We start from the raw sequence: 24,475 nt of genomic DNA, 5'->3' as shown, positions 1-24,475 counted from the left end.
CAAGAGATCCTATGCCTTCTCTGGCCTCTTTAAACATGTATAACACACATGGAGACAGACAGACAGATTCTCTCTCTCTTTCTAATACACACACACACACACACACACACACACGAACATTAAACAAAGAATAAAGAAAGTCTAGCCCCATGTGGCAGATAACCTAGATGGTATTGCGTGAGGGTACTGTAACCCAGGCACAGAAAAGAAAACACATGGGATCGTCCCTCTGCGTGGACTCTAAATAGTCAAACTCACAGGCACAGGAGTGGTGAGTACCGGGGGCTGGGGTTGGGGGAAGCGGAGAGGTGTTGACCAAAGGCACTCCACTTTGGTTATTAACATGACTACATTTCAGGGCTCTAACGTACAGCATGGGTAATTAGGGTACTAACTTAATGCGGCCACCACTCCGTGTTCTGTGCTAGATGAGGTCATTCATTGCCTTGTGTATCTTGAGCACATTCAATCTCTAAAAACATACTATTTAAGGTTAAAAAACAACAACAAAATGTGTGGTGGCACATATCTTTAATCCTAGGACTTGGGAGGCAGAGGCAGGTGGATCTCTGTGAGTTCAGGCTAGCCAGGTCTACAGAGCTAGTTCCAGGACAGCTTGGGCTACTCATAGAAACTTTGTCTTAAAAAAAAAAAACCATAAAATCAAAAGACATATTTTCCTATGTTTTATAACTACTCCCTAATTTATGTACATTGTTTTGGTAATGAAATTTACTTAACAAACTACTTTACAAAAGATATTTTGACAAATTACTATTTTAAAATGTAAAACATCTCATGGGAAAAATAAAAACCAACAGCAATTTAAAAATTTAATTTCACAGGAAAGAATTGGTCTTATTTCTTTGAAATTAAAAAGAGGGGGAAATAAAGTCATACACAGCAAAAAAGGAAAACAGTTACCCATAGAAGTTTATCCTGTCTTTCTGATGCTTTAGCGCAAAGGCAAGCAACATAGAGAGAATCCTGACATGTAAGAGAATCTTTACACGTGAGAGAATCTTTACACGTGAGAGAATCCTGACACATGAGGGAATCTTTACACGTGAGGGAATCCTGACACGTGAGGGAATCCTAACACGTGAGGGAATCCTGACACGTGAGAGAATCCTGACACGTGAGAGAATTCAGGCACATGAGAATTCTGACTTTGTCTTAGCTTTGCAAACAGCTCATCCAGACAGAGAGGGATCAGTCTATTTTATTTTATTCATTTTGATTCATTTGCTTATTGAGACAGCATCTCACTGTGTAGCCCAGGCTGGTCCCAGACTGTCCATGATCCTCGTGTCACTGCATCCCAGATGTGCAATACCCCTGGCTAATCTACCTACTTTAAAAACAGAATCTTAACTTCTTTAGATTTAGACAAGAATACAGGAAGTATTTGACGAGTGGCCCTAAGGAAGCAATTTATTTGCAAAGAAGTCTTCCACCCTACTGTCCCTGCTCCTTCAGATACCTTTGTTCAATGGTCCGTCATAGACCCTGCCATTTGCACCAGCAACATCAAAGGTGACCACATACAACAGGGCACCAATGAGACATTACCTGTGGCTTTCTTCAGGTTGTTTCTTGGTCGAGGAGGTGGGGGCCGGGGGGTCTTCAGGGGGTCTTTGGGACTTTCTTGGCAATCTGCTCCTCTAAAGCCAGGACAGCATCTCCATTCCAACTGTGTCACTGTCTTGTACCTAGTGACAAATCTGGGCCTGAAGTTCACCCGATACCTGAAGACAGAGAGGATGGGGTCTCATGTTAGTGACCGCTATAGGAGCGTCTCCAGCCCTCCCCTGTTGGACCTCGCGATGATGTGGCGTGTCCTACACAGGTTCTGTTTTATATGGCGGTACTATTTTGCGTGGTTCCGAAGGCCTGCCTTAGGTGGGGCCTAGCTGGAGGAGGTGGGCGCTTGGGAGTAGTGTAACCCTGCTGCTTCTCTCCACATCCATCCTACCTCCTGCCCACTGGGTATAACCCTCCTCTGTCACGTGTTCTCGCTGACAATGCACTCTGTGCAAGAGTGTGGCTCTAAGCAGCCACAGACCGGATCTCTGACAGAGTCAGAGCAAATCCTTCCATTAATTCGGTCATTTGGAGCCCTCCCTTCTCTTTATTGTTTGATGTTGGCTTGATGGATGGTTTGGGGTTTGTCTTGCTATGTAGTCCACACTGTCCCCCAACCTTCAGTCCTCCTACCTCAACCCCCCGAGTGCGGAGATTGCAGGTGATGCTATAAGACCTAGTCTTTCATAGCTTATATTCGGGGTGACAACCCATCCCCACAACCTCTGTTCATAGACACTTCCCAGACTTAGATTCAGGGTGACAACCCATCCCCACAACCTCTGTTCACAGACACTTCCCAGATTTAGATTCGGGGTGACAACCCATCTCCACAACTTCTGTTCACAGACACTTCCCAGACGTCAAAGTGAGCTTTCCCGTCACCAGCAACCTCTGTTCTACATGTCACAGCTCTTTAGCTTTGTGGTTTCAAGAAACCTCTCTGGAGCCACTGCTCCCCCCCGCCCCTCCCCCCACCCCACCCCCGCGAGTCGCCATAGTTTCGCATCTTCTTCCCCTGTGAAGTTTTGTCAGTGGTTCACAATCTTTGATAAAGATGTCTTAGCCTACATTTCCAAGGACAGAAATTTGGAAGCTGCTACGGTTCAAATGAATGGTCCCTAAGCCCGTGTGACAAGGTTTGATCACCAGCCTGTGGGAGAATACTTAGGAGGTGGGACCTAGTGGGAGGGGTTAGGTTATTGGGGGTGTCCTTGAAGGGGACACTGAAACTTTCACCCTGCCCATTCCTCTTGCACACAGGTCTGCTGCCTTACCTCAGGCCCCAAAGCAAAGGGGCCAGCAAGTATTGGTACCAACCTCTGAACCTTAAGTCAAAGCTTTCTCTCCTTGAAAGCTGCCTAACAGGTGCTGGGGCCTTGCTTAGAGCCCCAGTGCCAGGAGTCGGAGTGTAGCTCAGGGGGGCAGCCCTTGCCTAGCAGGGACTTGAGATTCGAGATTTGATTTGGAAAACAACAACAACAATAATAATAGATATCAGAGACCTTTCCAGGGAGCCGTAAAATCCTCTGGACCCACTTCTGGGCCTGCGACACTGACAATCCAGCTTGGTGGGCGCACATGAGGGCCAGAGACAAGGGATTCAGCCAGGCTTCGGCTCACATCACAGACAAAAAGCCCAACCACGCAGGAAAGCCCGCCCACACTCAACCCTGCTTCCGGGCCATCTTCTCTCTACCCTCTTCACTTTCCCTTTCCACACTAGTGCCAGCAGCAGGACTTCTCTGGGGGCCAGTTTCCAGAGAGAAACTGGCTCTGCATCACTCCCTCAGGGTTGCTGTGGGGACCTCGGAATGAACACTTGTGTCTCGGGGTTGGGGGGCTCAGTCAGCCAAGCCACTCCAGGTTAAGCACCAGCTTGGGAGCCGTGTTTTCCATCTTTTCCGAGAGTGAGAATCTCAACACTGAGCCCCCATGAAGGCTTCTGCTCAGCTGTCCCGCTTCCCTGGCCTGTAGTCCTCACCTCCACTGTCACAACCACCCAAGGAATGTGGCCACACGGCTGCACCTAAGAGGTAGCCTGGAATGGGCCGGAGGTGGGTCTCGAGTGTAGACTCGAGATGCTCCTGAGAAAAATCTCTCCAGGGAAAATCGAAGAGGAAGCTTGGGAAATTAAAGCAAAAGAAAAACCAAGGGTGGTCATGATGGGCAGTGGGGTGATAGCTCAGAGCGGGCAGATTCTTTCCCAGGCTCTTCAGGGTGTCATTGGTTGGGCCAATGACATGGTTCAATGCATAAAGGCACCTGCCACTGAGCACGACCCGAGTGTCACCTCAGGGACCCACAGGGAGGAAGAGAACAAACAACTCAGCAGTTCTCCCTTTGACATCCACATGTATGTATACACACACACACACATACATGCTCAAGCACACATACACACAAGAATACATGCATACACACAGAGACTCATTCATATATATATGCTCAAACACACATATATGCTAATATACACCGACATATACTAACGCACACATCACAATACAATCACACAGACATTTTTCACTCACACGCACATACACTCACACATGCATATATGCTATAAATACATATACCACACACAGTATACTCACACATGGATACATTCCACACAGACATACACATATGTATCACACACATACACACACTCACTAGACACACACAGACTGATACTCTCATACACACTCACATACATGCACACAGAGACACATACACACTCACACTCACATATACATATACACACTCATACATACGTATTCCAAAAGGGAGAAAGATAAACATAGTCTTAGGCATTAAAAAAGAATCACATTGGCTCTTTTTTTTAATATTTATTTATATTTATTATGTATACAATATTCTGTCTGCAGGCCAGAAGAGGGCACCAGACCTCGTTACAGATGGTTGTGAGCCACCATGTGGTTGCTGGGATTTGAACTCAGGACCTATGGAAAAACAGGCAATGCTCTTAACCACTGAGCCATCTCTCCAGCCCACATTGGCTCTTTTTTAATTAAAAAAAATTACTTATTTGTACCCTCTATCACAAGCAAAAAAAAAAAAAAAACCCAGAGATTTGAGAGGTAAAGTGAGCTGCCCAAGTTCATTCTCAGTGGTTAGAATGGAAACTTCTGGGTCCTTCTGTGCCACACACAGTCTCCCAGCATGCATTAACAGCCAGTCCGTCACTCTCTGGCAGATTCTCAGCTCAAAGCAGGGCTCCACATGGAAATAGTCCAGAGAGTGCTAAATCCCTGGGAGGAAGCATCTGAACTCCCCGCACAGCAGACACATGCTTGAGCATCTTCTCCGGTCCAGGTAGACGCCAGTCTTGGGCTCCCTCCTACCCCCACACTCCTGGAATCCCCGCCCACAGAGGGACAATTGCCCTGCACATCTTACATACTCAAGCAGAGCATCACGCTAGAAGAATGCGTAACCTCAGAAGAGACTCTGCTCCTCTGAGCATTCGAATGGAATGTGAAAATGTGTTTGTGTGAGGGTCTGCCAGGAGATGACAGTCTGCAGAAAACCCTCCAGATACGGCTGCACCCAGCAGAACTGACTACAGCCCTCCGAGGAGAGGAGTGTGGTAGGCTGCATCCCCACCTTCCCCTCTAGAGCCTTCCCTGAGCCAGGAGCTGGAGGGTGAGGAAGGGCTTGCTCTCCCGCAGGCTCACATAAAGGAAGGGTGGGGCTCACCAGCGCTCGGCAGAGTCCTGAGTTCCCACCCTGCTCTGACTGCACGATCCACACCCACCTGGCCCCAGTTAGTACGTTGCAGGAGTCTGGTGATGCCCTTCGGGTTGACTGCCTGAAAACAGCTCAAGCTGTGAACAGGAGGTCACTGCAGCAGGCGGCAGCAACTGGAAAGGGTCAGGCAGCCACCTTCAGACGCAGGAAACCACAGGGGAATTTTTCTCTACATTAAGTGACAGGTCCCTAGGTGACCCTGGGCCTTGGTAGAGGGTCCCTAGGTCTGGGTGAGGGGCCTTCAGGGGCACAACACAACAGAGGATCAGCCAACTCCATAAACCTGTTGTACTTTTCTCCCCTGAAGTGGGGTTCTCACTAACATAAGAGGCTCCAGAGGCTGGGAGGAGCCACTACAATATCCAGGAGCCCTCAGCACACAGGAAAGTGCAGACTTTTACAAACTTTCAGGGGTGCGTGACTTAGCGACAGAATTACTCGCTGGCATGAAAATGTGTTTCTTCCCACGCACCGGACAAGAGTAGTCAAGGCTTTTACCTCATGTACATTTCAGAACTCCCCGAGCAGAGATGAAGGCAGCTGAGTTCGGGAGCCCCAGACCCAGGCTCCATCTCCTCCTTCAGGAAACCCACCCACCTCCTTGGTAGCCAGGGCCCTTGAGCACTAGGGAGAGAAGCAGAGCTCAAATGGTTTGGTGTCCCCACGTGACAGCTGGGCTTACAATGAAAAGAGTTCACAAACTGCTGACGAGACAGCTAGCTAACATCCCCAGGGTAGGGCAACCGCGCCAAGGAAACAGCCAAGGGACAGTCAAGGCAGTGAGCACAAGGCTGCTGGGCTAACTCGGGTCACAGCCTGGCTTCCCCTCCCAGTCTCGCCCAGCTGGGGCCATGTCAGCACCCTGTATGTATGAAGGAGCCATGTCTACAACTGAGGCACACATTTATTTCAGTTAAAGAACCTGCAGACACACACACCACCACCCCAGCTCCTGGTTCACACTGGGGTTTCAACACCCCAGCCCCTGGTTCACACTGGGCATATACACACTACCACCACCCCAGTCCCTGGTTCACACTGGGTATATACACACTACCACCACCACTACCCCAGTCTCTTGTTCACACTGGGAATATACATACTACCACCACCCCAGCCCCTGGTTCACACTGGACACACACCGCCAACACCCCAGCCCCTGGTTTACACTGGGCGGGCACACACACCACCACCACCACCCCAGCCCCTGGTTCACACTGGGCACACACATACCACCACCACCTCAGCCCCTGGTTCACACTGGACACACACACACACTGCCAACACCCCAGCCCCTGGTTCACACTGGGCGCACACACACACCGCCATCCCTGCAGTTCCTGGTTCTCACTAGGCACACACACATACCACCACCACCACGCAGCCCCTGGTTCACACAGGGATTTCACACTTGGCGCTGTGCATTTGCGGGTTGAAGCAAACACATAGTTGCCTGTAGCCACCACGCAGTGTCTCATAGTGCAGTTTTACTACCCTAAAAGTCCCCTGGCTACTTATCCTTCCTTTTCCACCTCCCTGGAGGGACCCTGGTCTTTACTTTCTCCCTCGTTTTGCCGAAATGTCTCATAGCCGTAACCACAGGGTTCTGGGCTTTGCAGGCTGCCTCTTTTTGCAATGAAGGCCATTTCTAGTTCCTCCTGGCTTTTTGTGGCTTGACAGATTTCCATATGATAGGCGGGCGGTCTGTGACTGAGCTACATTCCAGTCTGAGCACTTCTTTTCAAGGCTGAATAGTATCTCACTGTCTAAATCATCATTCCTAAACGCAGAGTGTCCTATTGCAGGAAGTCAATTTTACCACTGATTCCATCAACAGTTGACTAATCAAACAAAAGTAGTATGTTTGTCAAAGTTTGTGTAACCATCATTTCCTCTGGTGTAAGCAGCCGAGACTTCTTCAGTCTTCTTGGAGTTAAACGGAGCAGCCTGCCTCTGGGCTCAGTATGAACCACAGGGGCCACACACCCAAGGATGCCCCCGGGCTGTGCTGTCCAAGGTGCCCACCAGCTGCACCAAGCTACTTAAGTTACACTAAATAAAATTAAATATTTAATTCCAACAGCCACCTTTCAAGTACCCAACAGCATAAATGTTAGCACAGAAAACTCACCAGACAGAGCTTGCTGTGGTAGAAATAAGCGAGATTCTGTTAGACCTAGATCTCTGATCCCATCAAACCCTCCTTTCTGAGCCCAGGAGGCTCGTGAGCAGACAGCATGAACAACACACCATGTAGACACAAACAGAAGCTTCCGGAAGAGGACCACTGGCTGCTATTAAGGAACCATCCACACGGTGCATTTGACGTTTACCTATATTTTATTTACTAAAACATGGCATAGATCAAAAGCCCAGCCCCCCATGGGAATACACTTCAGCCTGGGACTTTTCCAGAGACCACACTTTCTAGTAAGTTCTTTCCTTTCCATTCACCGACCTTCCCAAACCTGGCGCCAACTTCGCTGGCTTCATTTGCTCTGTCCAGTACTGATGGCTGGTGTGAGTCTGGGAGGATGGAGAAAGGAACCACACACAATGACTCATCCCAGAGCGTCCTAGAAAAGAAACGCTTGTGGCAGCAGTCGCTTTCCCCTTTGACCTCATTCCATCCACCATGTAGCTGAGCATGACCTTAAACCGCTAATAACCCTCCAGCCTCAACCTTCTCGGTGTTGGGATCACAAACATACACCATCACGCCTAATTTTGTGTGTGGTGCTGGTGAACTGAATGCGGGCCTTTGTGCGTGATAAGCAAACCCTACTAATGGAGCTATGTCTTAGCCAATGATTTATGTTTTGCTTGCTTGTTTTATTTTTTTGAGACAGGGTTTCTCCGTGTAGCCCTGGCTGTCCTGAAACTCACTCTGGAGACCAGGCTGGCCTCATACTCAGAGATCCTCCTGCCTCTGCCTCCTGAGTGCTGGGATAAAAGGTGTGCACCCCCCATCACCCAGCTAGCAGTTCACAGCTTTCAAAATAAAATTGCACTAAAATACATATGACATGAATATTGAAGATGTAAATGTTAAGATGCTAAATTTCATGTACTTATTAGTCCTGGGGACTCAAACCCAGAGCATGCATCCCAGCAAATGTTCCACCCCTGAGCTTGCCCATCCCATTGTAACCATCTTTACATGAGTGACTCTGTGGCGCCTAGCACACTGACGGTGTCCACCTCCGAGCCCTTATCTTCCTAAATGGGAACCCTGCATGTAACCACTGAACACCAACTCCCGGGCCCTCCCTGTTCTGTAGCCTTGGCAGTCACTTCCTCTGTGAGTCCTGAGTCTTGGTCCCTCACACACACACACACACACACACACACACACACACACGGATTCATGAAGCACTTGTCTGACTTTTCCACGCCCCCATAGTTCTTCCACGTTGCAGGGTGTGTCCAAATGCCCTTCCCGTTTTTTTTTTTTTTACAAGCAGTTCACTTTCTCATTGGTCTCATTAAAAATTGGTCTCATAAAAAAAAAACTGACCAAACAGTGGACTGATTTTTCTAGAAACCACTGGCATATTTTTCTTATTTTTGTGGGGGTTTTTTTGGTCAGTGAGTAGATAAATAAATGAGCTTTTTCTGTTTATTAATCCGCTGCCAAAAGCAAATGCAGTCAGGCAAGGAAAGCCATGAAGTTGGGAGTGATTTAAAAACTGAGAATTTGGGATTTCAAAACACTCCTTGCTTGAGTCTCGTGTCTGACTGAAAGTAAAAATGGCCATTTTACACCACGGCTATGTCCAAAGATGGTCTACGGACATGAGGGGGTGGATCTGACCTCTGGGTTCCTTCCATGGTTCCACTCCAAAGTCAAAGCCCTTCTTACAGCTTAAGAACAAACTCGCAATCAAAAATATTCATCTTGTCTGCTACATTACACATTTTTGATCAAATCACTGCGTTGAGAGCTTAACTTGAGAGCAAAGACATGTGAAATACATCACCTGGCTTTTTAGGAAAATTCATCTAAACTTTAAAAAAGCCAGAATGCCCAGGCCACGATATTTTTTGAAATATAAACTGGATATAATGAATCTAAATGTCAGGTTAATGAACCTCAGTTAAAGTCAGATTACAAGAGAGTTTTGTGGATGTTTGAAAGGAATAGCTCCTAGATCAAAACAATGTGTTCAGAATGAAAACGTCCCTCTAGAAGGGCAATCTGGTTCCAGTACAAGGATACAATCACCGGAGAAACCATGATTATAAGCCGATGGTGTTTCTATTTCCTCCTGAATTAATTTCCTTATGTACTTAGGGGCAAGGTTGATTTCAACCCCCAAATCCTTCTCACCACCAGCATTTTGCCCTGACCATGCGGAGTAATGAGTAGGTTTCTCCCACAATTTCTAATTATCCTGGAAAAAAAGTACAATCTTCATTCCTAAAGAAAGGATTAAAGAAAACCACCGAGGCTCGGTGGGGAGGCTGCCCCCACGGAGCTGCAGCAGATAAAGGAGCTGTTATCATTAGATTCGCTCAAAGATGGGGACCTGCCTTCTGAGCAGACTCAGAAGTGCTGCAGATGAGGTCATCTGGTGCTGGCCACATCCAGCAGTTAACTATAGCTTAAGGCTGTGTTCCAAGGAGGCCACATTTCTTAACTCTGGGAAATTCATTTCCAAATCAAGTCACTGGGTGTTGGGAAAGAGAAGGGAGGCTGAGCCTGAGCCAGCTCTCTATGGGAGGCCCGTTTCTGTTGGGAGCTCTCCCCCAAATCTATACTGCACTGTTTCTCATTCTTTTCCATTCTGTTTCCCCATTCCTGGCAGAAGAATCACAGGCAATGCAGTTCCCAGTCCCTCCCTGATGAACTCATCCTTGTGTTCCCACAGTGTGGACCTTGAGAACATCTTTTGGCCTGGGCCAGGAGGCAGGCATTCATCATAGACCAAGCTTCCCATGGTCTATGAGCCCAGCCTTTCTACTCGGAGCCACTGAAGAAGTATTTAATTTTTAGTTGTGTGTTGGTGGTGGTGGTGGTGGTGTGCTTGCCTGTTAAGTCTTAAAGCCTACAATGTATGGCGGTCAAAGGACAAGTTGCACAAGGCAGATCTTTCTTACCACCATGTAGGGTCTGGTGCCTCTTAATGCCAGCCTTGGTGGCAAGTGCCTTTACCCACTGAGTCATCTTGCTGACTTAATCTCTATTTTGAAGCTGGTACAACCCCTTTGGATGTCAGTGTAGCGATTTCTCAGAAAATTAGGAAACAACCTTCCTCAAGACCCAGTAATACCACTCTTGGGTACATATCCAAAGAATGCTCAATTGTGCCACAAGGACATGTGCTCAACTATGTTCACAACAGCATTGTTTGTCATAGCCAGAACCTGGAAACAACCTAAATGCCCCTCGACCAAAGAATGGATAAGGAAAATGTGATACATTTACACAATGGAGTACTACACAGCAGAAAAAAATAACATTTTGAATTTCTCAGGAAAATGAATGGATTTAGAAAACATTATTTTGAGTGAGGTAACCCGGACACAGAAAGACAATTATCACATGTACTCACTCATAAGTGGTTTTTAAACATAAAGCAAAGAAAATCAGCCTACAAACCACATTCCCAGAGAACCTAGACAACAATGAGGACACTAAGAGAGACTTACATAGATCTAATCTACATGGGAAGTAAAAAAGACAAGATCTCCTGAGTAAACTGGGAGCATAAGGACCATGGGAGAGGGTTGAAGGGGAGGGGAGACCCAGGGAGGGGAGCAGAGAAAAATGTAGAGCTTAATAAAAAATTTTTAAAAAAGAAAAAAGAGAGCCGGGCGGTGGTGGCGCACGCCTTTAATCTCAGCACTCAGGAGGCAGAGGCAGGCGGATCTCTGGGAGTTCGAGGCCAGCCTGGTCTACAAGAGCTAGTTCTGGGACAGGCACCAAAGCTACAGAGGAACCCTGTCTCAAAAAAAAAAAAAAAGAAAAGAAAAAGGAAAAAAAAGATCTCTATTTGAGTGGTGGGCAGTAGTGGCAACCACCTGGACTCTCCAACAAAAACACCGCAATTCCAAAATTCTGTTTCACTCGACCCAGATTCCTGGCTTTGTAAGCTCTGTCCAAAAGCTCAGTCCTCTTCTCCGTAAGGCACCCCATCCATGGTTTTCAAACTTCATTGGAATGGTGGATACTATACAAGATTTGGCTGTGCTATCCCACCACTAAACACTTCCGGGCCTTTCAGTGAAGTCCCTGACCTGTGGCACAGCTTCAGGCCACACCTGTAACCTGGCGGCAATCACTCAGCAGCATGGAAAGTCTAGAGACTGAAGAAGTGTCTCTGAAGATACAAGCAGTTCCTCTGTTCTCCGTAGATACAAGGGGGTCAACGTCTTCATTATCTAAGAACTGAAAACACAAGAGCACCTGTATTTGTTCTCTAAATCCTGAGCACACTGGGAAGAAGGATGGAGACCTTAGAACTGAAGAACTGAAAACACAAGAGCTCCTGTATTTGTTCTCTAGGTCCTGAGCGCACTGGGAAGAAGGATGGAGACCTTAGAACTGAGGAGTCTGGCGTTTCTCACTGCCTAGGAACCCGCAGGTAACACAGCAAGGAGGCGCCGTTCTCGGCTCACCGGCACTCCGCTGAGAAAGCAGGTTTTTCTTTTGAAGCATGCTGCCACTGCCTGACCTCCACGCCAGGTTCTAAGTATATAACAAGTATCAAGCGTGGAGAGCACGGCTTAGCAAGACAAAAAGAATTCAGGGGCTGGGGAGACAACTCAGCCAGTGAAGTACCTGGCATGCAAGCATGATGGCTGAGCTCGGGTCGCCAGCACCTCTACAAAAACAACTGGTGTAGTAGCACGCACCTTTAATCCTAGTGCGAGGAGACCAGAGACACGGGGATTTCTGGGACTTGCTGGCCAGTGTAGCCAATCAGATTCAATTAAAGGCATATGTTTAAAAAAATGAAAAGGCGGGAAGCAATTGAAGAATAATTGTCAACATGTACCATTGGCTACCACATGTATGTGTAGGCATGGTCATGTATGCATACAGGCACATACATCTATGCACACACATAAAAAGAATCATTTTATTTTATTTTTAAAAGAAAAAACCTATCTTTTTTTCATTTTACATACCAATCCCAGCTCCCACTCCCTCCCCTCCTCCTTCTCACCGCACCCATTTCCTCCACCCAATTTTATAGACTCTTAGTGAGAGGGAAATGAGGGAGGGCCCATAGAAAAGAAGTAAGTAAAGGCTTTCCTCAAGATTCATGGCAGGGTGGCACTGGAGTCCAAGAACACCTGGGATATACTCTATATCCTTCAACATCCTCACTCTGATGAGATTCAGGGAACTAGACTCTTATTAGAGACTTTGAAGGCACGGGGACTATTTCTAGAGCTACTTAGTATGGGTCTGAGACCTACCGTAGAACTCAGAGATCCAACAAGCCATGGACAGTTGTTCAAATTAACAGTCTCTGTGGAACAGTCCTTTACACTGTGTGAATATACGTCGCTGTGGTTGGTTTAATAAAGAAGCTGACTGGACAATAGCTGGATAAGTTTAGGCAGGAGAGCCAAACTAGGAGGATGCTAGGAAGAAGGGTGGAGTCTTGGGAATCACCAGACAGACACAGAAGGAGGATGTGTACGAAATGAGGTAATAAGCCATGAGCCACATGGTAGAGTGTAGATAAAAATATGGGTTTGTTGAAAATATGAGTTAGCTAGTAACAAGCCTGAGCTATCACCCAAGCATTTATAATTAATATGGAAACTTCTGTTGGTTATTTGGGAACTGGTGGGTGGGAAAGAAAAACTTGTCTGCCTACAAGTCTCTATATCTGAGAATTAAAAGCCAAACTCGCTTGATACAAGTCTTAACAAGAGAAGGAAAATACACATTCTGCCTCCATACCAGAAAGTAGGCACCAGGGTACCCAGGCCTACTCCATGTCTTTCTTTGAGCCACCAGGATCCAATATGCAAAATTTTATCCATCTGGAAACCCTATACACAAGAAACACACAAAATCTGCCACCTAAAACATCAGACGTTCTTCCTGTTCCAATGTCACCAAAGGTTGCTGCATCAGAGCAATCAGGACACTTCTCTATCCCCCTGCCACGAACACACATTACCCCTCTTCTGTCTTCCAAATACGAAAGTGTTAGGTAACAGCTCTGAGAGCTTCACACAAATGAAATTTCTATACAGCCGATTTGGTGTATAAATAAAGAGATTTGCTCTAAAATTAAAAATACAGGTTTCTTCCATAATAATGGGTTCAGTCGGCCACATGATGGGGTTAACCCCAGCTAGCAGGTGGCAAGCAGGGACGTCGCAATGCTATGCGGCTGAAAGCGAAGTAGGAAGCCCAGTGTGGCTACAGTACACAGCTATGGTCCTGGTACGTGAGAGACAGATAGGGGGTCAGCCTGGACTTCAAAGTTAGCTCCTGCCAACACACATACACCATTTTAAAAACAGTCATTCCATAAACACCACACAATCCAGAAACCACTTCCCTTACCTTGCAACATATAGTCCTTTCTCTCAAGACCCCAGCTAAGAGCTGATCAGTGAGCCAATAAACATTCAGAACAGCTTGACCCCAGCCCTGGGCTCCCCATCTGCATTCTGATTCATTCATTTCCTGAGGAGCAGAGGAAGTGGAACTCACTACATGGCACTGGCTGGCCTAGAACTCACTACGCAGTTTAAAAAACGCCGTCAAATATGTATTGGTCCCTGTCTCTGTTTCCCAAGCACTAGGATTGCAGGTGTGTCCTGTCATGCCCAGCACATTCTAACTTGGTCAGTTCTCCCATTACCTGGGAGTCCTGGGCCAATCCCCTGCCCATCTCCCTGTGTCTCTCACCCCTGCCCACACTCCCCAAGGCAAATTCATCTTATATATGTTGCCTGAATGAACATTTGGAAGCATGGCTCTGGCAACTTCCCGTCACTTGGGCAACAAAGCCCAAACTCACCACCATGCTGGTATGGACTTAAATTGTGCCCCACCCCCATAGATATTTGAGTCCAGTATCTCAGAAAGTGACCTTACTTGGTAGAGGACCCATAACAACTCAAGTCACCAAATTAACGTGAGGTCACTAGGGCAATGGCTCATATTCATCAGAAGGGGGGGTGGTGTTAAAACACAGGGTTAACATGTCCTTAGGGAGGTGATGTGTTAAGAGCCACAAGGAGAAGATGCAGCCTTCAGCAGGCCGAGGAGGGAGGACCTAGAACAGCTCCGTCTGTCACTGCTTCCCACTCCCCACTGCCGGTTCATGGCTCATGTCTTCTCTGTGATGTCACTGCCCTTCTCTCCCATCTGCACATATCCTGCTAGAACCTTCCTTCAAATACCTGCCAAGATGCCAGGGTTTCCAAACAACTTCTCAGATGTACCTGCCCGGACATGGCTTCTCCTTTCCTGAATATCTCAAACATCCTCTTGCATCTCCCCTTGACTTTATTTTTGAGATTTTGACTGTCCTGGAATTTGCTCTATAGACCAGAATGGCCTTGAACTCACAGAAATCCACCTGCCTGTGCCTCCAGAGTGCTGGGATGAAGGCGTGCCCTGTCTGGCTAATTTCATATTTTTAAGACCACGAATGTGATGTGTGTGTGTTTTTTTTAAAGTTTGTACTATTTTATTTATTTATTATGTATACAATGTTCTGTCTGCATGTATGCCTGCTCACCAGAAGAGGGCACTAGGTCTCATAGATGGTTGTGAGCCACCATGTGGTTGCTGGGAATTGAATTCAGGACCTCTGGAAGAACAGCCAGTGCTCTTAACCTCTGAGCCATCTCTCCAGCCCGTGGTGTGTGTTTTTTAAACTCCACCATGGTTCTATCTCATGGTCTGCATATGTTATGTGCTTAGCGCCTCAGCTGTTCTTCAGAAAACGAGAAGTAACCTCATGATCAACGTAATGGATCCACTGTTCTGTAGCTCCCGGGAAACCTGCAGCCAGAGTGTATACAAAGGGCAGGGTCTTTACCGTGGAAAGACGGCTAGCGATGAAAGACTTCAAAGACTGGTTCAGAGTACAGCACAGACAAAGCTCAAATGAATTATGCTCAATTTAAAAAGTCGGATCAAATAAGTATCATATTCCATATGATACTATGTATGGAAAACTATAGAAGGTCCCAAACTGAGCTATAATAACTAAAAGAAAGCAGGTATTGGCAGCTTCTGTTGAAGATTTGTCCGCGAGAGTGGGAGGAAGAATCAATGAAAGGTTTGGTGTTTGGGAAGCAATGGACACCAGCCCAGAGGTGGACTCTCCCACGATGGGCCAGCCCCTCCCATATCAGTCACTGAAACACTAAAAGCCCTACAGGCTTGTGTGCAGCCTGGTCTTATGGAGGCATCTTCTCAGTTGAGCCGACCTCCTCTCCGACGACTTTCACTTGTACCAAGTTGACACAAAGCTAGCCAGGACAACTCACCTCTTGCCAACTTGACACACACAGATCACTAAAAAGCCAGAACTTTCCCTTTCTTGCTCATCCCAAAATCATATATTAATATCAACATCACCACAAAAAAAAAACATTTTTCAAAGTTAAAAGGAACCGCAGGCTTCATAAATTTAAACACTTTAAAAATTCAGTCTCTCGAAGTGCCATTTGGGGACCTGCATGGGTCTTACCTAGGTCCTCTGCAGGCGTGTACCTTGGTGTTCTTGTGGGACTCCCAGCAGTGGGAGTGGGGGGGGGGAGTCTCTGACTCTTTTGCCTGTGCTTGGAACCCTTTTCCTCCTACTGCTTTTTTCTGAAGGGAACCGGAGAAGTGGATCTGGGGGAGAGGGGAAGTGTAGGGGAGGGGCTGGGAAGAGTGGAAGGAGGGGAAACTGAGGTTGGTATGTAATATATGAGAGAAGAATCAAAAAATTTCAGCCTCAGCCAGGCGGTGGTGGCGCACGCCTTTAATCCCAGCACTTGGGAGGCAGAGGCAGGCGGATCTCTGTGAGTTCGAGACCAGCCTGGTCTACAAGAGCTAGTTCCAGGACAGGCACCAAAGCCACAGAGAAACCCTGTCTCGAAAAAAAAACAAGAAAAAAAAAATTTCAGCCTCTTTAAATTATCTAGTCTCTTTTAAAATCCAAACTCTTTCTGAGATCAGTCTGGTCTACACAGCAAGCTCAAGGGACAGTCAAAGACCCTGTCTCGAGAAAAAAAAAAATCTTATTAAAAAACTCCAAATTTTCAGCCAGGCAGTAGTGATGCATGCCTTTAATCCCAGCACTCAGGAGGCAGAGGCAGGTGGATCTCTGTGAGTTCGAGGCCAGCCTGGTCTACAAGAGCTAGTTCCAGGGAAGGCTCTAAAGCTACAGAGAAACCCTGTCTGGAAAAACAATAAATAAATAAATAAATAGAAAAAAATAAGTTCAGCCTTTTCTTACTTCAAGAGGGAAGAACCAGGGCACAGTCACCATCTGAGCAAAGTAAAACCAAACTCCAACAGTGTAAATAACTCAGCGTCCAGTGTCCGGATCCACTCACGATCTACCCCCTTCAGCACACACCGCCTGTCTTCTGGGTTCTGGCAGTCTCTGCTTTGTTACCACTGCTGTTCTTGGTGTCCATCCATAATGTCGGGGTCTCTTCCTGCAGCTAGGCTGCACTTTCACTAATAGCCTTTCCTGGGCTCTCCTCAGGGACAACCTTGTCACACAGTGCCAAGCCTCCGCTGCTCTCCATGACCCCTTCAAGACTTCAACATCAGTACCACCTGGGTGACGCTTGCACTACCAAGTTCACCCGCCGGCACTCGGTGGGACCTTGGCCGCCTCTGGCACGTAGCTTCTGCGTGCTGACTCTGAGGGAACACTTTCCAGAGATTTTACCTCAGTGATGCTGGTCTCTCCTTAATTATCTCTGACTCCTCAGCTCCAGCTGCCCAGCATGGACTACCCAAGCAAAGCAAAGGTTTCACTTCGTTACTCTGGTCTCTTGTTAATCACAGTGGACTCTTCAGCTGCAGCTGACCAAGCACTGTGTGGTCTTAATTTGAAATAGCAAATGCCCCCGGGGTATGAACTTAAATTTCCCTCTAAGTGCTCACGAGTCTGGCCTCCATCATCAGCATTGCCCTCATCTGACCTTCCAAATTCCCACGGAATGGACCAACACTCAGTGACTTTTCTAGTCCCTAGTTCCAATGTCCTTCCACAATCCTCCCCAAAACATGATCAGGCCTGTCACAACAACACTCCACAATCTTGATACCAATTTCTGCTTTAGTCAAGGTTACATCTTATCTCTGACAGTCAAGATAGGACTTTAAATAACTACCTTCAAAGTGCCAGGATGTCAAAAATTATATCGATATCTACATATTATGTCTCTCTGTATATAAAGATATATTATATTTGTCTATGTACATAGATAAATATAATTATATAGATAGATATATCATATCCATATCTATATATAAAGAAAGATATTAGCTTTTGAAAATACAAAGGAGGGTATAGCCCCGTGGCAAAGCTCATGTCTAGCATGTACAAGATCCTGCGTTCAAGTCCTCAAACCAGAAAAGAAAATATAACAAACTCTGAAAGTGACCCAGTGATGCTGGCTTTAGTTTCTACATGAGATTTCTCATAGGTTCATTAAACTGTGCTTTGCAAAAGAGTGATCACTGACACGAGCCTGGAGATGCATAGCTGAAATCCCAGCACCTGGGGCGCTGACTTAGGAGAACTGTTAGCTCAAGGCCAACCCAGTCTACACAATCCTGTCTCACACACACACACACACACGCACACGCACACACACACACACACACACACACACACACGAGAACATGAGCCGGTGGGTGGCACCCCTTTAATCCCAGCACTGCAGAGGCAGAGGCAGGCGGAAGTGAGGTTTCAAAGGACTGGCACCACTCACAGCTGATGTGAGCTCAAAGCTTGCCGTGTGGCTTTGACTCTTTGTCACCAGGTACTCTAACCCTCTGAAACTCTGAGCCAATTAAAAGCTTTCTTTTATAAACTGCCTTGGTGGTAAGGGTGTTTTATCATAGCAATAGAAAAGTAACTAAGGGCAGGGAGGTGATGGCACACACATACACCTTTAATCCCAGCGCATAGGAGGCAGAGTTTGAAAAGCCAGCCTGGTCTGCAGAGAGAGCCAGGACTACACAGAGAAACCCTGTCTTGAACAAGCCAAAAAAAAAAAAGCAGAAAATTGGCTGATGAGATGCCCAGTTGGTAATACTCCTGCTACCAAGACTGATGAGTTCCATCCCCAGGACCACATGGTGGAAGGAAAGAACAGATTCCTACAAGCTGTCTTCCTCCACAAGAATGCTGTGGCACACACACCCCAAAACATAATAAAAAGGAAAATTTGAGTGCCTGTCAGGATTAGTGACTTTCCAGTAATGATTTTGGTTGTGAGCCTAGCCTTTAACAGCTGAGCCATCCCTCCAGGCCTCCAGTAATGATTTTGATGGGGGGAGTTTGTTCAGAGAATAAGCAACAAATGCCGTTCTGCGCTTCCTCCTGTACCAAAGTGAGGGGGAGCTCTGGGGTGTGTCTTGAACTTGCTTTCTGCAGTGATGCAATGTGATGATATCGCCTCTGTTGCAAGGCCAGGCGGTGTCGCAATGCCTTGTGATGGGACGGAGAACGTGGCCTGTCCTGACCCCTGCGTGCTGCTTCAGGACATCCCTCCAAGGCTGGAGACACCTGAAGGCAAGCCAGGCCTGGGCACCACCATCCTGGTGGGCTGGACTGTTCGGAATATTAAGGAAGGATGCTGCTGCCGCCCTGCCAAAGTCCTTCAGCCAAACAGCTTGTGAAAGGACCGGATGGAGACCTGCACTTAGCAGATGTGAGGCCTCCAGTTCCATCACCAGGAAAAAAAAAAGGAGGAAGAGCATGAGAGAGAGCGAGCCTCTGTCTGGAGCCAGGGAAAGGCTTTAGAGGAGACAAGCCTCCAACGAAGGGCTGGATTTCGTAACCACCCCCGCCCTGAGCTCTGTCGCAATCAGCATCAAGGCTCCCAACCTTCTTTGCCCAGTTACATGGAAAAGCCTCCGTTTGCAGAAAAACAAGCAGTGTTTCCCTCAGCTGAGGTTCAGGAGGCATTTATATGCCTTTATCTCATTATCCCTGTCTGGCGCGCACAGTGAAACAACTTCCGGCTTGAAGGAACTCTTAGCATCTTTTATTTTTTGAGCCACAGTCTCTCTATACAGTCTTGCCTGGCTATGTACAGCAAATTGGCCTCAAACTCATAGAGATCCACCTGCCCCAGCCTCCTGAGTGCTGGGAATTAAAGGCACGCCTTTTGTAAGGGACCATGCTGAGCTAATCCCTATAAAGGGATAAAAAGTTAAGCCCACAAAGTCCAGAGATAGGAAATTAGGAAACAGAGAAGTCACGAAGATCCCTTTCATGGAAATGACCAGCTCGAGAAGGGTTTGCCCAAACTCGTTTCCTCTTCTGCAAAGGCATAATGAAAGACACTGTCCTGAAGGGCTGACTGGCCAAAGCGAGGTTTAAGGCGGACTCCCTCGTCTTTTAGTATTCTGAGGTGGGGAAAAAATAACAGCTGGGTCCTTCTAAGTGACACACCCCAAAGGGTTTGCCTTCCACGGCATTTTTGAACCAGGAGTAGGGGTTCAGCTGAACCCTCCCGCTTCCACTCACCCCAGCACCTATTGCTTCTTTAAATAAGAAAGGGACAAACGGTAGTGGCAAGTTTAATTGAATAGTCTGGCCATTTCCCTGCAATGTGAACTGCTGTCACATCGAAAACTCCCATGGCTCCCTGGTTCCTCCCAGCACAACCCGTCCTTATAATAATTACTCTTTTTTTTCCGGGGGGTGGGGGTGGGAGTCAAGCCAGGGTTTCTCTGTGTAGCCCTGGCTGTCCTGGAACTCACTCTGTAGACCAGGCTGACCTCAAACTCAGAAATCCGCCTGCCTCTGCCTCCTGAGTGCTGGGGTTAAAGGTGAGTGCCACCCCAGCCTGACGTCATTGAAATGACACCATCTGATCAGCTGTTCGCTATTAACGTTAATTCCAGGAAACCGCTTCTTGAAAGGATCGAAAGCAGTTAATTCTGGGACGTTGAAAAAAACAAAGTCAGGCTAGCAGCCCTCAGTCAGGACACCGACAGACTGGAAGCAGTCTGCATACTGGCAGTTTGTCAGCCTAAGGGTTAAAACTCCTCCTGGGAGGAGGGCGTGGCCGGTGTACTCTGCACCTAAATTGTTTGCACTCAGCAACCACGCCATTTTCTCATTATCTCAGGTCACTGGGTTATTTCTCTATCTTTAGTACTCCAATCTTTCCTCCAACACCTCAGCGTGACCTTCAGCTCTCAGGCCTTCAAAGACAGCACCACTCCCGAGGCGGCAGCATTGGGGCACACGGAGCCAATCCGCGTTCGCCAGGTGATCTGCCGGGTGCACCTCACATTCTTGGAGCAGGGGGCTTTCAAAGTCCTCTCAGCCAGCCCGGCTACCCTCATGTCGGCCTCCTCCCCACAACCCCCTGCCTTTTACCCCTGAAAAAATTGTGCCTTAGCTGCTGGTGAACTGATGCGTGTCTCACAGCATGGTGGGGAGGGTGGTATTTGAGAGTCCAGGCCAACTGCCAAGCCTTCTATCTTCTCAGCCCATACATGTTGCTGTCCCACACGCTTGGACTGAAGTCACCAAAGGGAGCTTGATCTGGGTGACCTATTAGTTCACCACTCCCTACAAGCCAGGCCACCCACACCCAGCTCCTCTTTCCTGACTACCTCAGTATTTCAACTCAAGTACCACAAGCTACGCAGGTGGGAAAGATCGACAGAGAAAGACAAATTAATGGTAAGAAACCACATATTAACAAGAGGCAACTGGGCTTTTTTTTCTTTTTCTTTTTGTTTTTTTTTAAGACCACGGCTTCTATTTAAATTGTATTCATGATCTCCAAGATTAAAAAGTTAGGAAGGAAAACACAAAAGTGTGGGGTCTTGTTTTGCTGTGATGCTGGGAATTGAATTCAGGCCTGTACACGGTGAAGTTATTTTTCTGAGCCCCGTGTCCGTCCTACCTCCTCTCCTAGCTGAACTAGTAACAAAAATGAAATAGTAACTAGGGGAATATTCTGGAAAGAGCTTCCCAAACACAGCAACCTAGAATGGAAAACAAACAAGAGGCATGGAAGACAATTTTGAGTTCTATAGGAAGGTACAGCCCCAAAGGGCTAGAGGATGAGAATCCCCCCGCCCAAAAGACTCCATAGTAGCTACGTGACTTTCAGGTTTAAACGCTTGGTCTCTCTGCCGCCCTGGCAGGTGTCCCCTGATACCACCTCAGCCTTCAGCAGGTGGTTTGATGTCCCTTCAGCGCTAAGGAGTAAGGCTCCAACCAGCCAGCTGTGTATGAAGTGTATGTGTGTTTGTTTAGAAGGCGAAAGTCTTGGACGGAATTCGGTTCCTGGAGATGCCGGGAGAGAAGCTGACTGGAGATGTCAGCCCCTGGGGTTTTGTTTTAGCCTTAAGCATTCTGTACTTAGGAAGGGAAATAAAAAACCAACTATTTTTCCTGGCGAGGACTGGCCCTTAATAGACAACTTTCTCTCCAACTGGATGACCATCTGTTCCCTTTGGAATCTGAAGTTAGAGTGGTCTTGGCACTTGACCCAGAACCAACACCTGCTGGTGTACATTTTCCCAGCAGCTACAGACTCTGAGTGTACCCCACTCAGGCCCCTCTTGGGGCTTATCTTCTATTTTATTTTATTTTATTTTATTTTTCTCTTTCCAGTTTTTTAAGACAGGGTTTGGAGCCTGTCCTGGAACTCGCTCTGTAAACCAGGCTGGCCTCAAATTCACAGAGGTCCTCCTGTCTCTGCTTCCCAAGAGCTGGGATTAAAGGTATGCACCACCACCCGACTGGGGTTTGTCTTCTTAATAGGGCTGACCAGGGGAGGTAGTCAGTGGTAGAATACTGGCCTAACCCGAGAAAGGCCCTGGGACCAATCCTTACAGAGAGGAGTGAGAAAGAAAGAGAAAGAGAGAGAGAGAACACTAAACTGGACAAGTATTGCTACAGAAGGAGAAATACAGAAAAGTCAGAAAGAAGGCTGGTAACGTCAGGCAGACAGGGAGTGGTACAGCCAGAAGTTCAGGAGCTGAAAGTGTTGAGCAAGGACCCTTTTCTGCAGCCTGTCTGGGTCCTAATTCCCAGGCCAGCCCTTCTCACAGAGTTCTGCACAGCAGCCGCACGCCCCACACCACCCTCATCCCATTCTCATAAGAACAAAGACTGTTTCTATCCTTCTCTTGGCAGCACTCTGGACTGTGGCCTCACGGAATGGGTGGCGAGATAGAGCAGCTACAGCACCCCAGACACCGGGGCCAATGTCTGTCACCCCAGCACTCAGGAGACCAAGGGAGGAGGACCTCAAATAGAAGACCAGGCTAGGAAACAAAGCAGCGGCAACAAAACATGAACCAAGGGTCAGGCAGACGGCTCAGTGGTTAACAGCACAAGCTGCTCTTACAAAGGACCCAGGTTCAGCTCCTGACTATCCATCACTCAAGTTCCCTCTTTTGGCTCTATAGACACCAGGCACGAGGGGGGTGCGCATATACATTTGCAGGCAAAAACGCTCCCCCACACATAAAAGAATAAATCTTTAAAAATTCAGAGCGGCAGAACCCCTCAGCTGTCATGAGCATCCATGAATGGGTTCTTGGAGAAATGCTTTAGGACTGGCTAAGATAGCTCAGAAAGGTAATGGAACTTGCCACCAACCCTGATGACCTGAGCTTAACCCTCAGTACCCACATGCAGGTTGAAAGGAGAGAACCACTTCCTCCAAGTTGTCTCTGATGCTGACACAGCGCTATGGCACACAGCCACCACCACCACCCCCACACACACATACACACACCCCACATAAATACATACACTAAAGAAGGAAGGAAGGAGAAACTGGCCAAGGTAGGAATTCTCTCAGATCTTTGATTTGCTTCCTATGCACTGCAGGAAGCAGAAGCCAGCAGCAGAGAATACAGGTGACCACAATCGTTTCCTTAAGAGAAAGGCCTGTGACCCAGGACCTTACCCTCAGTGATTCTCTCCTGGTTCTTTGAACCTCACTGGAGCAACCCAAGCCAGGTAGCGGGAAATCCTCAGTCCCCTATGGCACCGCAAGGCTGCTGTGTTACATAAAGGCAGAAACTGCTTCCCAAATTGGCAGTGTAAGCCCCTGGGGAAGCAAGTACTGCTGCCCTCGGGGAGTCTGACAGCACAGGCCTCAAGCAACTGGGTCCCTCCATAATAGACAGTGAGTTAGGCAGCTAACTACAGTCCCTGAGAAACCCCCACTCTAGCCAGGGCTAGACCAGGATCTTCCTTAGTGTCTCTTACTGTGAGACATCAGTGGCCATACTGGATGGCAGAATGGGAGGTCAGAAGATCCACAGAGGATCTTCTGGAAGAGCGGTGTCGAACGACATTCTCCCTTGACGCCAGACTAGCAGAAGCTGGGCAGAGGAACACTGACCCAGGCTGTGCTCTGCAATCAGAGTCCTCAGACTGGTAGTTCTCAGCCTGCTCAGGGATTGTCTAGACACTGGAAAATGCAGATACTTACATTATGGTTCATAACAGTAGCAAAATCACAGTTGTGAAAGATCAATAAAAATAAATTTGTGGCTGGGGTCAGCACAACATAAGGAGCTATATTAAAGGGTTGAAGCATTTGGAAGGCTGAGAACCACTGCCTGAGACCCATGCTCCTTCCTGCCTGCTTGTCAGCCTTGATCCTAATCTGTCCCGCAGACTGAGGTCTTATGGAGCGGGCAGCATGGAGACCAGAAATCTCAGCGATGAAGCTGCAGTATTTGGAGGTTAATAATGCTTTTGTTTTGTTTCTTTGGTTGGCGTTTGTTGTTTGAAGTCTATGTATGCATGTGTGTTGTGCGGAGGTACTGCACTGGAGTGCCCTTGTGCTTGGAGGTCAGAAGAGAGCGCCGAGCCCTAGGGCAAACATTTGAGATGCTTGTGAGCCCAGCACAGGGACTGAGACCTGAACTGGGGTGCCCTACAACAGTGCTGTACCCTTCACTGAACTGGGGTCCCCTACAACA

The 24,475-nt window shown here is 47.5% G+C and overlaps 1 protein-coding gene across 1 annotated transcript in view; it reads right to left on the bottom strand.

The window, feature by feature from the left end:
* LOC121458997 (EMILIN-2-like) overlaps window positions 1-24,475 on the bottom strand; it is a 55,696-nt gene that overhangs the window by 25,762 nt on the left and 5,459 nt on the right. The window contains exon 3 of the mRNA XM_041668457.1: window positions 1,573-1,748. Within this exon, the coding sequence (XP_041524391.1) occupies window positions 1,573-1,748 (176 nt within the window). The remainder of the gene's footprint in view (window positions 1-1,572; window positions 1,749-24,475) is intronic.

This window comes from Microtus oregoni, unplaced genomic scaffold (assembly GCF_018167655.1).
Source record: "Microtus oregoni isolate MIOR12 unplaced genomic scaffold, Mior012 000018F_ref0000195, whole genome shotgun sequence".
NCBI lineage: Eukaryota > Metazoa > Chordata > Mammalia > Rodentia > Cricetidae > Microtus > Microtus oregoni.
Note: the sequence above shows the minus strand (reverse complement) of the source record. Positions and strands in the feature narration are given on the sequence as shown.